The 15409-nt window shown below is 50.8% G+C and overlaps 1 protein-coding gene across 1 annotated transcript in view; it reads left to right on the top strand.

The window, feature by feature from the left end:
- Positions 1-12718: 12718 nt before the first annotated feature.
- The window catches only part of UBXN6 (UBX domain protein 6), a 9374-nt gene continuing 6683 nt past the window's right edge, over positions 12719-15409 (top strand). The window contains exon 1 of the mRNA XM_023524277.1: positions 12719-12913. Coding sequence (XP_023380045.1) covers positions 12820-12913 — 94 coding nt within the window. The 5' untranslated portion in view covers positions 12719-12819. The remainder of the gene's footprint in view (positions 12914-15409) is intronic.

Here is a 15409-nt window from a genome sequence, read left to right as displayed (position 1 = left end):
AGACTTACCATCTGACCCAGCAATTCTATCCCTAGGATTTTACCCGAGTGAGATAAAATAGGCATCCATGCAAAAACTTCTACACTCATGGTCACAGCAGCATTATTCACAACAGCCCTGAGGAGGCAATAACCCCAATGTCCATCAACGGGTGAGCGAATAAATCGAATGTGGTATAGATCCTCATGATGAATATTATTCAGCAATAAAAAGAAAATACTAATACACATTACAACGTGGATGAAACGCAAAAACATCATGCTAAGAAGCCAGTCACAAAAGACCACATACTCTATGACTCCAACATAGTATGGCATTTGGGGGAATGTCCCCAAAAGGCACATCTTTCAAGACAGAAAGTAGACCGGTTGTCTTGGTTATCTTGGGCTGGGAGTAGAAACTCAAAGTGACTGCAAATGGGTATGAGGTTTCTTTTTAGGGCGATAAAACTGTTTTAAAATTAGATCGTGGTGATGGTCATACAACTTTGTGAATATACAATAAAATTCGTTCAATTGTACACTTAAAACAGGTGAATTTTATCGTAGATAAACTATATCAATAAAGCCGTTCGTTTTTTTTTTTTTAAATCCCTTTGGCTGCTATGTGAAGAAGGTCCACAGGTGGAGTTGCCAGCTAAAATTCAGGATTCCCAGTTAAATCTGAATCACAGATAAACAACAAATACTTTTTAGGATTAGTATGTTCCATGCCATATTCGTCCTGTGCAATATTTGTGACATAACGACACGAAAAATTATTTGTTAGACATCTTACAACAGGGATGAACTTTAAAAAAGACATTATGCTGAATGAAATAAGCTAGACAAACAAGAACAAATACTGTGTGATTCCACTCATAGGGACTCTAGGGGGTACCTAGGGGAGTGAGATTCAGAGGCAGAAAGTGGATGGTGGGAGCGCAGGACTGGGGGAGGGAGGAGGGAGTTAGTATTTAATGGGGACAGAATGTCGGTTTGGGACGATGAGAAAGTTCTGGAAATGGATGGTGGGGACAGCTGCACGACGATGGGAATGTACTCAATGCCACCGAACTGGATACTTAAAAACAGTTAAAACGGTAAATTTGATGTTACCTGTATAAAACATTCAAGTATTTGTTGTTTATCTGAAATTCAGATCTAACGGGCGTCCTATGCTTTTATTTGCTACATCTGGTCACTCTCCCTCAGCGGTCGAGGCCACACTATAAATGAGGAAGGCGGTGCAGAGGGGGTCTGGATTAGGACAGGGTACCAACATGCAGACTGAGGCCTGGAAAGGGGCACGCCTTGACTGAGGTCCGAGCACAAGAATGCCACGTCTGCGGGTCCCCGCCTCCGATGTGCAAACTTCTCCCCCAGACGTTGAGCCAGGGTAGAAAACCAGCCTGCCAGAGACTTACTGCGCAGACCCGGCTGAGCCATATCAACAGCTGGGAAAAGGTCAGACTCTAACAGAAGCTGGGGGCAGGGTTCTCCAAGAGGGTGGTCTTCAAAAGGGTGAGGAGAGCCCCCCAAAGTGGCCAGATTCCCACCCTCCCACCAAATCAGGGGACAGTAAAACCAAAGGTTGGGCCATTAGCCATCACCTGGGGAGGAGATGTTACTTCCTTTTCCCTAAGTGTGGGGTGGGGGGCTGTCACTTGGCCAGAGGAGGCGAGGCAGAGAAGGAGCTGTCTCTACACCCCAAAACTGGACTAAAAGGTCCCCTCTAATCAGCAGGTGGCCTGAGCACCTGCTGCACGCTGCAGGGATGGTCTGCAGTGTACTACCTGGGCCACAACCTTCAATCCTATTACCGACAAATATTTACTGCACATTTGACCCAACTGGAATAATAAGTAACATTTATTATGATTATTATTATTATTGAGCAGCTACTATGTTTCAGGCCAGCCATATAGTATGCTTTTAACGTGGTTAATTTCATTCCCAGTCAGTTATTTTTCATCCCTGTTTACTAGATGGGGAAACTGAGGAAGAGGGCTAATACCAATGGGCGTTAGAACCCCAAAGTGTCAGACTCCATTTGCCCTGGAACTCCACCCCCAAGAGCTGTGAGGGTAACATACCCATCCATCTAGTGCAGGTTTGTTCAAAGCCAGGGGGTCTCTGCCTCATTTATTCTCTCCAGGAGCTTGGCAGAAATGCAGAATCACAGCCTCCTCGAGGCAGGATGCATCATGGTCTGTATTTAAACAAGCTCTCCATAGGATTCATGTGTGCAGTGTGGTTTGAGAAGCGTCTCATTGAAGTGTAATTGGAGTCCGGTGGTCCTGGGTTGGATTCCCGCCTCGGTAAACTGTGGAGACGTGGTCGAGTCTGTCTGAAACTTTGCAACCTTCCCCGTAAACTGGCGAGAAATATCAGTACTCACTTGCTAGGGTTGTTCAGCCTGTGTTGTATTCATTTCGTACTGCTTTTTGGACATATTTTAAAACCAACACCACCACCACACACACACACATGCGCGCGTGTGCACGCAAATGCCATACCCCAACACTTATATTATGATAACTAGTTACTGTAAACTTAGTGGCTTCAAACAGTGGTCATTTATTTTTACCACTGTGGAGATTAGAAATCCAAACTGGGTCTCATGGGGCTAACATTGCAGGTGTTGGGAGAATCACGCAGCTTCCGGAGGCTCTAGGGGAATACTTGTTCCTGGCCTTTTCGAGCTTCTAGAGGATGCCTGCATTCCTTGGCTGATGGCTCCTCCCTCCATCTGCAAAGCCACACAGCAAGTGGAGTCTTTCTCATATTGTTTCCATTGTCACATCTCCTTCTCTGACCCTCCTATCTCTTTCTCACGAGGATGCTGTGATTCTCCAGGGCCCATCCAAATAATCCAGGATCATCTCAGGGTCCTTAATTTAATCACATCTGCCACACCTATTTTGCCACAAATATTACCAAATTCACAGTGTCTCACGATTAGGATGTGGTCATCTTTAGGCGCCACTAAAGACGACAGATAAAAAGTATGAACCCAAAAGGGTTGAAGTCCTAGCTCCGATGCTTAAAAGCTAGGTGACCTTGAACAAGTGACTTTATTTCCCTGGGCCTCAGGTTACTCATCTGTAAAACGAGAGTCACAGTGGTGCTTGATTTATAAACAGATCTACTGTGAAGATTGTGAAGATTACACGTAGAATATGGGCCAAGTCCTCAGCAAAGTGCCTGGCAAATATTATCAATGATATACACTCAGCAAATATTATCAATGATTATTCTAAGAGAAAGGTGCTTCGAGAGCTGAGAGTAAACTTTATCCAGCATGAGGAAGGTAGTTAGGGCAGGCTTCCTGGAAGAAGCGGATTGAGTTAGATCGGGGAGAGGTTGCTTTCAAAGGACTTGAGGTGAACTGTGACTAGTTCCAGGTAGAGGCAGAGAGGGAAACGTGGGTGGTGACAAGAGATGAGTCTTCTTAGATACGCGGGAACCTCAGGATCTTGAATGCCAGGCTAAGGATCCCTCTCAGGGAAGAGGGTGGGTCTCTGCCCCTGTCTGGCTGTGTGACTTTGGGCCAATCTCTTACCTTTTATTTGAGACTCTAAGGAATATGATCCTTTATTTCACAGTGCTAGATTGTAATTTTCAATATTTCGAACATTTAAAAAAACCGAAAAGGGTCATACAATGAACACGGTATGTTCTTCTAATTGTTAGCTATTGCTATGTGACAAATTACCCCAGAACATAGTCGCTTAAAACACCAAACGTTTATTATCCCACCCAGATTCTGAGGGGCAGGAATCTGGGGAGTACTAGCTCAGCATCTCTCATGAGACTGTCGCCAAGACATCAGCCAGGGCTGCTTCATCCGGAGGCTCGACTGGGCCGACAGAGCCCCTTCGACGGTGGCTCCCTCACATGGCTATTGGCGGGAGGCCTCAGCTGCTCACGACGTGGACCTCTCCACAGTGCTGCTTGAGCCTCCTCACAGCATGGCGGCTGGCACCCCTCTAGAGAGTGATCCCAGAGGGAGACGCTAGAGGAGCTACTGTGCCTTTTGTATCTAGTCTCAAAGCTGTACACGACCAGTCCTGCCCTTTTCTATTTGTTAAATGCAAATCACTAGTCCAGCCCACACTCACAGGGAGGGGAAGCGGGCTCCACCTTTGGAAGGGAAAAGTGTCAAAGAATTTGTGGACATATTTAAAAACTACCACAACCCTATACCTGTATTCAATGATTGTCAATATGTTTCCACACATGTTTTATCTATACGTGTGTATGTAACTATGTATGTATAATACAATATGTGTATATTCACATACACATAGTTGACCCTTGAACAATGCAGAGGTTTGGGGCACAGTCAGAATCCATGTATAACTTTTGACTCCCCAAAAACTTGACTACTAACACTCTCCTGTTGACCAGAAGCCTTATCCATAACATAGACAGTCGACGGACACAAATTTTGTATGTTATGTGTTGTATATACTGTAGTCTTACAATAAAGTGAGCTAGAGAAAAGAACAGGTTATTAAGAAAATCATAAGGAAAATAGATTTACAGTATTTATTTTAAAAAATCTCATAGAAGTGAACCCTCGTGGTTCAAATCCATGTCGCTCCAGGAACAACTCCATGTATATTTGTTTTTAAACATTTAAAGTTTCATACATCATGACCCTTCACCCCTAAAGAATTCAGCGTTTGTTCAGAATAAGAGCATTTTATTAAATAAGCATCATACCTTTATCGCACGAAAGATAATTCACATTTATTCCATGATACTGTTTAATAGCCAGTTTATTTTCAATTGTCTTTATTATTCTAAGAAGTCTTTTTTTTTTTTTAAACCAGGATCGAATCAAGGTTCATGCACGCATTAAAGATTATGTTCCTCTAATCCCTTTTAATTAGAATCTTGTTTATTTTTCACAGCGGCGACTTTTCGGAGCAACCGGGCCAGTTGGCTTAGAGAATGTGTCACACGCCGGATTTGTCTGTTTGCTCATGATGCTGTTCCATTTGTTTCTCCATTCTTTGTAGTTCCTATGAGTTAGGCCTGGAGGTTTAATTTCATTGCCTTGTATTTTAAACTATTATTTTCTATTGTAAAAGTCATAGCACCTCATTACATAGGATTTGGAAACTAGGAAAAAAAAGGAGAAAAATCCCTTCAACACAAATTACCAATATTAGAATTTCGCTCTTCTTCTCTGCCTCGTTTTGCCATAGCAGGCCTTCTGTGTTAACAGGTAGGCGGACTTGGTCATCTACCGCCTTTTTACTCAATGCTCTAGTGTGGTAGGCAGCCCCCAAGGTGGGCCCCAGGGACCTCCGCCTCCTGGTAGTCACATTACCGTGAAGTCCCTCCCACATTGTACCAGGAGTGTGGTCTGTGTGACCAATAAAAATGGCAGAAACGATGGTATGGCAAGATTAATACGAGGTTATAAAAAAGACTGCAGCTTCCTTCTTGGGCATATCTCTCTCTCTCTCTCTCTCTTTCTGGAGGAATCCAGCTGCCACATTATGAGAACACTCAGTCTTTAGAAAGGTTCATATAGAAAGGACCTCAGAAGTCTAGTCAAGAGCCAGTGAGGAATGGGGGCCTGCCAACCGCCATGTGAGTGAGCGCTGAAATAGACCCACCTCGTCAAGCCTTCGGGTGAGACCGTAAGCCCAGCCAATGGCCTGACTGAAACATCATGAAAGCCTTGGGCCAGAATCACCCAGCGAAGCCACTCCTGATGCACAGAAGTTATAAGATAATGTTGGTTATCGTCAGCTGCCAAAATCAATTACTAATACATCTTCTTAAGGATTTTCCCCTTGCTGCTATTTAGTTTCCATTATCATACTTCCCAGGGGTTACGTGATATTCCGTAGAGGGGATGATCAGATCACGTATCGCTTGCTCTTGGCAGAGAATCTACTCTCCCCTTCGTTCACCCTGGTACACTCTAGGCACCATGGTCTGTGAATAAGTTATCAGGGCCCTTCCCTTTTCTGTTTCCTCTGCCTCGGATGCCCTTCTCTTAGATATCCCTGTGGTTTGGTCCCTCGTCTCCTTCAGAGGTCTCTATTCAAAGGTCAGTCCTTACTAGTCTAAAAGAGGGCTCCCATCGCTCTTGAATCCTTTCTCTTGAAAAAGGAATTTCCCACTCAAAAGGCTAACCTTATAATCAGCTCTTTGTTCTGCTTTTGTAGACATGCTTGCCGCCTAAGTCAAAGAGCAGGGTGACCTCAAAATTAACTAAGGACTCATCTTCCCTTTTTGCTTGCCCTCTCTAGATAACAGATGTATTGCCTGAGTTCCTGTCTGAAAATCTCGCGTTCTGCTTGTAACCTACAGTAGCTCCCATGTACCTATAACCCATAGCAACTCCCACTGTCTTTAACCACCTGAGCACACATTAGCCAATCGGCCCATGCCAATTGTAACTGTGCAGATAAGCCCTATAAAAGCAAGGTTGCCCCTGAGGTCAAGGTCCAGATCTTCAGAGCGCTAGCTCTTCCGAGACCATCGGTGTAATAAACCCGAGTTCTCCACCTCTCCGAGTGCTGCTTGGTTTCTCGCCGGTCTGATTATGTTCCTCTAATCCCTTTTAATCTCTTGGTTTCTGCAACATTTCTGGAGCCCCCAGTGAGATTCCAACCATGCCGGCCCCTTTGAGCCATGGACCGGGTGGCTTGGCCGGGCCGGGCTGGAGGGGCTCCGAGATGAACGGGGAGGCATGCCACCTGATGATATTCCGGGTTCTCTTTCCCACCGGCGCTCCGACTCTCTGGATGGCTGAGCCCTGACCAGACTCAAAGGAAGGACGGACCAACTCACTAGGAACGGCCACAGGATAAAGTAAGGCCACGGGGCTCAGCACCCCAGTCAGGTCCCGTCTCCAGATGGAAGAGGAGCTTGATCACTTCCTACAGTCTTCAGTTAGAAGACACAGGGCAGGGTCTTCCAAGGGGGTAGGATATCAGGGTATTTCCAGGGGGGAAGACAAAGGTCAGGGCCTTCCAAAAAGAGGGGAGGCAATGTTTTAACCTCTGGTGTGGGAATGTGGGAATGAATGAGTGGCCTGACCCATTCGACTTGTTCAGGTACGAATTTGTGGCTCCACGGATGGGCACCCATAAGATTGACTAAAAGCTACGGAGTCTGAGTGGACTCATCTGCGGTTCTGTGCTGTACAGCATATGGTCCAGGGCAGCATTGGACTAGTATCCGACCGTAAGTCACAAAGCTGAGTCCGCAACAGCCAAGCATCCCCTAAGCTCCTTCGGACGCGGCCAGACGAGCACCTGAGTGGTCTCCTCTCTGGAGGAGGCACCCACCCTTGTTTGTCTTTGCGTTACCGATGCAGGGTGGGATACACAGGGAGGAAGGGCAATTAATTACTGATTTGGCTTAAAAATTGTCTATCTCCAAACGGCCCTTTTGACACAGGGGCCCTCTATGAAATTATTTTCTTGAAATTTTAAGGTCTATTTTCCCCTCCATTAGGAAGCTCCCTAAGGCAATAAGGGGGTTGTTTCCTCTAAGCCAACTGTCTTAAACTGTATGTTGAGAAATTTTAAGAAAGATTTCCCAGGGGATTACGGGGTCAAGTTGACCCCAGGAAAACTCCGTACTCTTTATGAGCTTGAGTGGCCGGCCTTCGGGGTAGGGTGGCCTCCGGAGGGGACCCTGGACCTCCCCACTATAAGAGCTGTGTACCGGGTAGTGACAGGGACCCCTGGACACCCAGACCAGTTTCCATACTTAGACTCATGGGTGCAAATCGCTAGCGTAGTGCCCCGCTGGGCCCAGTTCTGCACAAATAGGTAGGGACAGAGTAAGGTGCTTGTGGCCTGACCGACCCGGGGAAAGAACAAGGAAGAGCCAGCAAGAGTCATCCACCAAGGGGACCCCGAGAAAGAACCTCTCTTCCCACTGCCGTACATCCCAGCAGCTCCACCCGTCCCAGCACAGCCACACTGCCCCCGATCACCAGACAGCCCTCCGCCATCGGTGCCTTTACCACCCCAGCAGCCTGAGAGACCACCAAGCCCAAGTCCACGGCGCCTTTGCTTGGCCACGCAGCCAGCCCAGCAGCCTGTGGCCCTCCAGGTGCCTCTCCGAGAAATGCGAGGGCTTCCTGAGATGAGCGAAAAGACTGCACACTCCAGCCGGGCTGCCCTGTCTTTTGCCGTCAGCCTTTCAACACAACTGACCTCCAACTCGTCAGCTGGAAGCAGCACACCCCGCCCTATTCGGAGAAGCCCCAGGCAGTGATTGACCTGCTCAAGTCGGTCTTCCAAACTCTTCAGCCTACCTGGGATGACTATCACCGACTCTTCCTGACTCTCTTCAATGCCAAAGAATGACGCCAAATTCTGCCAGAAGCACGGGGGTGTCTCCAAGGACAAGCACCGGATGGATGGTGCACTAGACCCCACAGCATGGGCCTTGGGGGCTGCGCCAGATGCCAGGCCTGATTGGGACTTCGACATCCCAAATGGAAGAGAGTCTCTCGATAGGTACTGGCGGGCCATACTGCAGGGGGTGAAAGCTGGGTCCAGAAAGCCGACAAACATGTCCAAAATGACAGAAGTACTCCAGAAGCCAGATGAGTCAGCCACAGAGTTCTATGAGAGACCACGCGAGGCATTCCGGGTGTTTACCCCTTTTGACCCCGAAGCACGAGAAAACCAAGGCATTGGTCAAGGCAGCATGCATGGCTCAATCTTACACTGACATCGGCCGCAAGCTTCAGAAATCAGAGGGCTTTGCGGGGATGAACAACAGCCAGCTACTAGAGGTCGCCAACAAGGTGTTTGTGAACCGTGACCGGAAGGCCCAAAAGATAGCTGATAAGCGGACGAAACCAAAGATGTCCTCACTGGCAGCCGTGTTAGGAAGCCCGGGCCCGGTACAACAGACGGCTCCCCCACGGAAGGGAGAGACCAAGAGGAGGGCCGGTGGGAGCTTCCAGATCAGAGACTTTATTCCTGCTGTAGTGGCAGCTCAGCTGGTAACACGACACCACGAATTGTCCCACCTGGGGAAGACTGCTTTCGAAAGCCTGTTAGGCTGCTACTATTTCATACCCAAACTCCCAACCCTATGCGCCCAGATCAGTGCCAGATCAGTAACTTGCACACGAAACAATGCCGGCCAAAGGCCAAAATCCAGCCCAGGGATGCAAACAATTGGGACTATGCCCTTTGAATGGACTTTACTGAGGTCAAGGCCTGCCGGGGCCACTGATATTTGTTCATGTTAGTTTGCACCTCCTCCGGATGGGCTGAGGCCTTCCCTGTATGCACTGAACGGGCACAAGAAGTAGCTAGAGCCTTGTCGAGGGAGATCGTTCCAAGATATGGACTGCCTCTCCCTGTAGGATCTGACAATGGACCTGCCTTTGTGTCTGAGACAGTCCAGACTCTGTACAGAGCTCTCGGAATCAAATGGAAGCCCCATGCGGCCTACAGGCCACACAGTTCAGGGAAAGTTGAGCGCACGAACCAGACCTTCATGACTACTCTAGCTAAGCTTTGTCAGGAAGCCTGGTTACCTTGGATTGACTTGCTATCTTTGGCTCTACTCCAAGCATGGTGACCCCAAGGCTTTCAGGCTACTCCCCTTTTGAAATCCTTTACAGGAGACCTTCCCCAGTGATAGGGAAGCTAAAAGGAGACCCTCGACTGGTAGCTGACCTAGAAATGTCCTGACATCTTCAGGTCCTAGGGAGTATCCTCCACCACATCACTCAGGAAACCTTAGAAAGATCCTTTATCCCCTTGGGGAATGGAGTCCACCTCTATCAGCCAGGAGATGAAGTATGGGTTAAAGACTGGAAGAAGGAGCCACTCCAGCTGATCTGGACTGGCCCTCGCACTGTTACGTTAGCAACACCCACTGCTGTTACGGTTGTAAGTGTCACCCCTGTGGATCCACCACACCCGAGTAAAGAGAGACGTCTCCAGAAGAACGTGGACTGCAGAGTCTCTTCCTGATCAGCCGCTCTGAGTCACATTCCAGAGGCAGCAGAAAACCACCTGAGATCTTCGGCCCTGCTCTGGCCACCCCCAGAAGCTGGCCAGTCTACGCACAGCAGAAGCCTGAGGACTCCGACACCCCACGAAGATGGCCAACATACCCCTGAGGACTCTATTAATGCTTCTCATAAGCTCATCCTTGAGGGCAGCCACTGAGACTCAATGTGATAAATGTATAGGGCCCATCCAAATTAGGTGGTCGGGTCCAGCAGGCCTTTACCTCATATACCCACCAACCAGCCGCTTGTTACAAATCAGCTACCATTTGCACTTATGCTGGCAGAAGGTACTAGATGGAATGGATAAAAACCACGTATGTAGCGGGATACATTTGCCAAGGGCTGCGCCCAGGGGCAACAAGGAGATGGACATACTATGGGCAGATAGATATCTCAGATGGATGGGGAGTCCCAGACTACGCCCGAGACCAGCTAGTCAAAGAGACTACAGTGAGTACTGAACAGACAAAACTCGAACCACCTCCAGGGCCCAGTCCAATTTATGACCCCCATATAGATGCTCAATTGATCATCAGGTTACAGGCTGTACTAAAGATCATAACTAACCAGACGGCCTCGGCCCTCGAACTCCTGGCCACGCAACAGTCCCAGATGCCTGTGGCAATATATCAGAACCGTTTAGCCTTAGATTACTTGCTAGCAAAAGAAGGAGGAGTATGCTGAAATTTAACCGATCCAATTGTTGTCTCTAAATAGGTGACAATGGCAAAGCTGTGACTGCCATAGCTACTAATATTAGGAAAATAGCTCATGTGCCTGTCCAAAGTTGGAAAGGATGGGACCCTAGTGACCTCTTTGGGGGTTGGTTCTCTGCTTTTGGTGGCCTTAAGACTTCAGTTGGGATAGTACCCCTTCTCCTCTGGGCCTGCCTCCTCTTCCCATGTCTGTTGCCTCTTGTTATCCGGTCAATTATCTCCCTCATAGGGGCTGTAGGAGAAAGAAAAACGGCAGCAAAGGTCCTCATGCTGTGGAGGTACCCGCCCCTGGCCCACGACGATCAAAAGGTTGATGCCCTATAAGAATTTAAAGGGCATCAAAAGGGGGGAATGAAGAGGAATTTTCCACTCAAAAGGCTAACCTTATAATCAGCTCTCTGTTCTGCTTCTGTAGACATGCTTATCGCATAGGCTGAAGGGCGGGATGACCTCAAAATTAACTGAAGACTCATCTTCCCTTTTCGCTTACTCTCTCTAGATAACAGATGTATTGCTTGAGTTCCTGTCTGAAAATCTCATGTTCTGCTTGTAACCTACAGTAACCCCCATGCACCTGTAACCCACAGCAACTCCCGCTGTCTGTAACCATCTGAGGACACATTAACCAATCAGCCCATGCCAACTGTAACTCTGTGGATAAGCCCTGTAAAAGCAAAGTTGCATCTGAGCTTGGGACCCAGATCTTTAGAGCGCTAGCTCTTCTAGGATTGCTGGCATAGTAAACCGGAGTTCTCCACCTCTCCGAGTGCTGCTTGGTTTCCCACTAGTCTGATTTTTCCGCAATACTCCTATTGTATTTTTCTTTATGGAAGTGATCACAACCTGGCACTATATACCTGTTTAGTAGTTGTGTCCCTATTTGACTTTGAGCCTCTCATATCAGGATCCTGTCTGCCTTGTACCCTGCTATGACTCTACTTGCTTGATACATAGTAGATGCTCAGTGAATATTTGGGAAACAACCGCTTTCGTACTCTACCGCTCGGAGGAAATGCAGCCATGATATTTCCTACTTAAAGTGTGTGCGTGTGTACGTGCGTTGAATTTTTTGGCCGGAGTATTTTAAAGTGCATCTCATATGTAATTTCACCCATAAATGCCTCAGGATGCTTCTCGGAAAAAAAAGAAAAAAAACTTAAACAATAACAAAAAAACAAAAATCAATAACTCCTTTCTATCATCTAATGCACACATTCAAATGTCACTGGTGGTCTAAAAAATGTCCCTTTTCTGTGCCTGATCCTCTTCCTTGATCTTGCAAACTGCCCCCACTCTGCAGTCCCCTATTTGTTTTCCACTATATTTCTCCGCATAGCTTATTCACCACGCGCCCTACCATAAATTTTATTTATCATATTGTCTATACCTTCCCAACTCCATCAAAAAAACCATGAGCTGTTAGGTCAGGGAATTTTGTCTGTTTTCCTCAGTGTTTGCACAGAGCCGGCTCTCAATTAAAGGAGTAAAATATCGGAACGCCTGCCATTTATTGAGCCTTCCAATTATATCGTCGCGCTTACAAATCTTCCCGGGAAGCAGGTGCTATTCTTGTCGCCATTTTATAGACGGGAACCTGAAGCTCAGGAAGGTTAAAGGAACTGGCGGGATAATGGGGCTCACCGCGCGGGGCTGGGCTGTGGGAGCCTTGAGTGTCCCACAATTGAATTGGGACTTTATCACGTAAGCGCCGGGGAGCCAGGAAAAGCTCGTGAGCAGGGCCAGCGCTCTCCCCGTGGGGTCAGTCGGCCTGCGCTCCTTCCCCTGTCACCCGCCTGGGAACGCGGTGGAAGGCGCCAAGCCCAGCCTCCCCCTGGAAGCGCGCACGTCGCCCCTGGCAACGGAGTCCGGAAGAACCACCGAGACGCGGACCGAGAGATCAGAGCGGTCGCCGAGGCGCCGAGGGCTAAGAAAGGCGCGCCGGGCCGATTATCACGTGGGCGGTGGCGCGGAGGCGGGACTTCCGGCGGCGCCGTGTTTTTTTTCCGGTTGTTGGCTCCCGCCGGCCCCTCCCTGACTGGGCCCTGCGCCCCCCACCCCCCGCCCCCCGCGGCCCCCAGCCGCCCGGCCCGCCGCCGCCATGAAGAAATTCTTCCAGGAGATCAAGTCTGACATCAAGTTTAAGAGTGCGGGGCCCGGACAGAAGCTCACGGAGTCAGTGGGGTGCGTGACGGGCGCTGAGGCGTGAGGCCGGGGGCGGGGACGGGCGCGGGAGCGGAGGCCCCGAGTCAGGGGGTGGGGAGAGAGCTCGGGGGGCGGGAGTGGGAGTGAGGGGGAGGGGAGCGTCCGCAGGCGGGGGGGTGGGCGAGGCCCGGGGGGGCGGGGCAGGAGGACGGGACGAGGGGCGGGGCTGCGGGGAGTTGGCGATGAATGGAGAGACCTGTGCGGGGAGTAAGGGGGCGGTATGAGGGACGCCTGAGGGCGGAGACGAGGCCCTAGGTGACCCGAGTTGGGGGCTGAGCCTGGAGAAGCAGAGTCGAGAGGCTTAGCGTCCGTAGGGATGGGGGTCTGGCCCAAGCTGCGGAGCGCGAGGGAGGACTGGGTGAGCGCGTGGAGCCAGGGAGCCCGCGGCGCTGCTGCGAGGGTCGGCAGGGGTTCGGGCGGCCTGCGTGAATGCTGCGGGCGGCGAGGCGCGCGGAACAAGTTCTGGGAGGAGAATGGAGGCACGGGGGTGGGATGCGCGAGTCTGCGATGGGAAGGGGATGGGGGCCTTGCGGATGATAGTCGAGCGGAATGGGGGGCCCTTGGGGGACCTGGGAGGGTAGGCGAGGTGGTGTGCACAGCCTGAGGCCTCCGGGAGTTGTCTGGAGGAAGGGAAGGGCCTGAGGCAAGACTGGAAACTCGCGAGGAGGTGTGTGGGGGGCCACGTGGGGGGCGGGTGCTGTGGAGCAGGTGAGGATGGATGCTAGGCTGTGGGCTGGTGGGCAGAGAAGGAAGCTCCACTGGGGGGCGGGGCTGCTGCAGGGAACTTCAGGCCAGAGGGGACTGGCAGGGGTGGTCCTAGGATGGGGAGTGACTGAGGAAAGATGTCAGCCTGGGCAGGGGCCCGTGGGGAATAATAGAAGGGATTGTGAAGAGGTAGGGGCCAGGTGGAGGGCAGGACTGGGCGGTGAGAGAATCATGAGGCGGTGGTGGTGGGTGAGGGGGAGTGGGTGCAGGGCAAGGGCCTCAGGCCATCTGTCCTGAGGATTGGTGGATCTTGGGGTTCGTGGGAGAGGAGCACTGAGTGGGACAAAGGAGGCCCATGAGGGCCAGGTCCGAGACTGGGGGGTCGGGGGAGAAACACAGTGGACAAAATCAGAGCCTGAGAGCCTGAGAAGGGTAGAAGGGCAGCTTGAGAGGGGGCTGTGGGGCGCGGTAGACCAGACAAGGAGGTCCGTTCATCCGTTCGACAAGTGGTGGGTGGTGGTGGCGGCTGGGGCAGCTGGGACTGTGGGACAGGAAGGAGGTGGAGGCCCTGAGGTTGATTAGAGGTCTGGGAGGAGAGTGGCGGGAAGTAGTGGAGACGCAGGTTTGTGCGACACTCGAGGAGCGAGATGGGAGACTCAGGGTGTGCGGGAGGGCGTGTGTCAAGCAGTTTCAGTGTGGCTGAGACAAAATTCTCAGGCCTCGCCTTCTAGTGGGGGACACTGACAAATAAACCAGTACCTATGCGATGACAGATCACGTGGTGTTTGGATGGTGAAAAAAAATCACAGGGCAGGGGATAGTGGTGCAGGAATGCCTCTCTGAGGTGACATTTGAGCCAAAGCTGGATGAGGTGAGACTCAACTCCTTTCCTTCCCTCCCTCCCCCTCCCCCCCCCTTGCACACGAAGCACTCTACCCCTCCCAGACCTCCTGCCCTCATCCCACCTCCGGGCATAGCATTCCTGGCAGAGGCACAGGAAGTGCAAAGGCTCTGTGGCGGGAACCCGCTGGGCCTGCGTGTGCAACATCCGGACACCAGCATAGACAGGAGCGAATGAGGGAGGTAGAGGTGGCAGCGTGGCCGCGGGTGACTTTAGGGTCCTGTTGTACAGGTGCTGGGAGGACTTGGTGCAGAGGTGTGGTCAGTGCTGGCTTCAGTTTTAGAGAGAGCCCTCTGGCCGCCCAGGGGAGCCACCTGAGGGTTGGGTGAGGTGTCCCGGAAAGCGGCATTTTTATAGAAAGAGCTCAACATCACACGGGGCTGGAGCGGTTGTGCGTGACTCATTTTTTCTTCAACTCGACCTTCTCGGCTGTGGAGAGGGCTGGCAGGAGGGGCCGGAATGGGCAGGAAGCAGGTCTCAGGGGCCTTGGAACAAGAAGAGAGGGCAGCTTGTGCGCCCGAGCGGAGGACTGAGGCCGGGAACTGAGAGCCTTGGCCCCTGGGGTTTTGCAGACGTAGCGCAGCAGTCGCAACTGCTGGGGCCGGGGCCGGGGCCGGGGCCGGGGCCGGTCCTAGTCCTGGTCCTGAGGGAAGGTAGGCGAGGCGGGAGCCAGCCTGGGCAGGAGGGACGTCTCTGCTGACACATTCTCTCTGCTGACACATCCGCAGCCAGCTCTTTTTCCTGCTAAGTAGATTAGAAGCCATCCCTCCCCTGGGGTCGTGGCAGGTGTATTTCCCAGGGTGGAGAGTGAGCCAGAGCTCAGGGATGTGTTTAACCCGGGGCTCACAGCTGTCTGAGCTGCTGTGACTTTCTAGGACTT

Source organism: Pteropus vampyrus, unplaced genomic scaffold (assembly GCF_000151845.1).
Source record: "Pteropus vampyrus isolate Shadow unplaced genomic scaffold, Pvam_2.0 Scaffold459, whole genome shotgun sequence".
Classification (NCBI taxonomy): Eukaryota; Metazoa; Chordata; class Mammalia; order Chiroptera; family Pteropodidae; genus Pteropus; species Pteropus vampyrus.
Note: the sequence above shows the minus strand (reverse complement) of the source record. Positions and strands in the feature narration are given on the sequence as shown.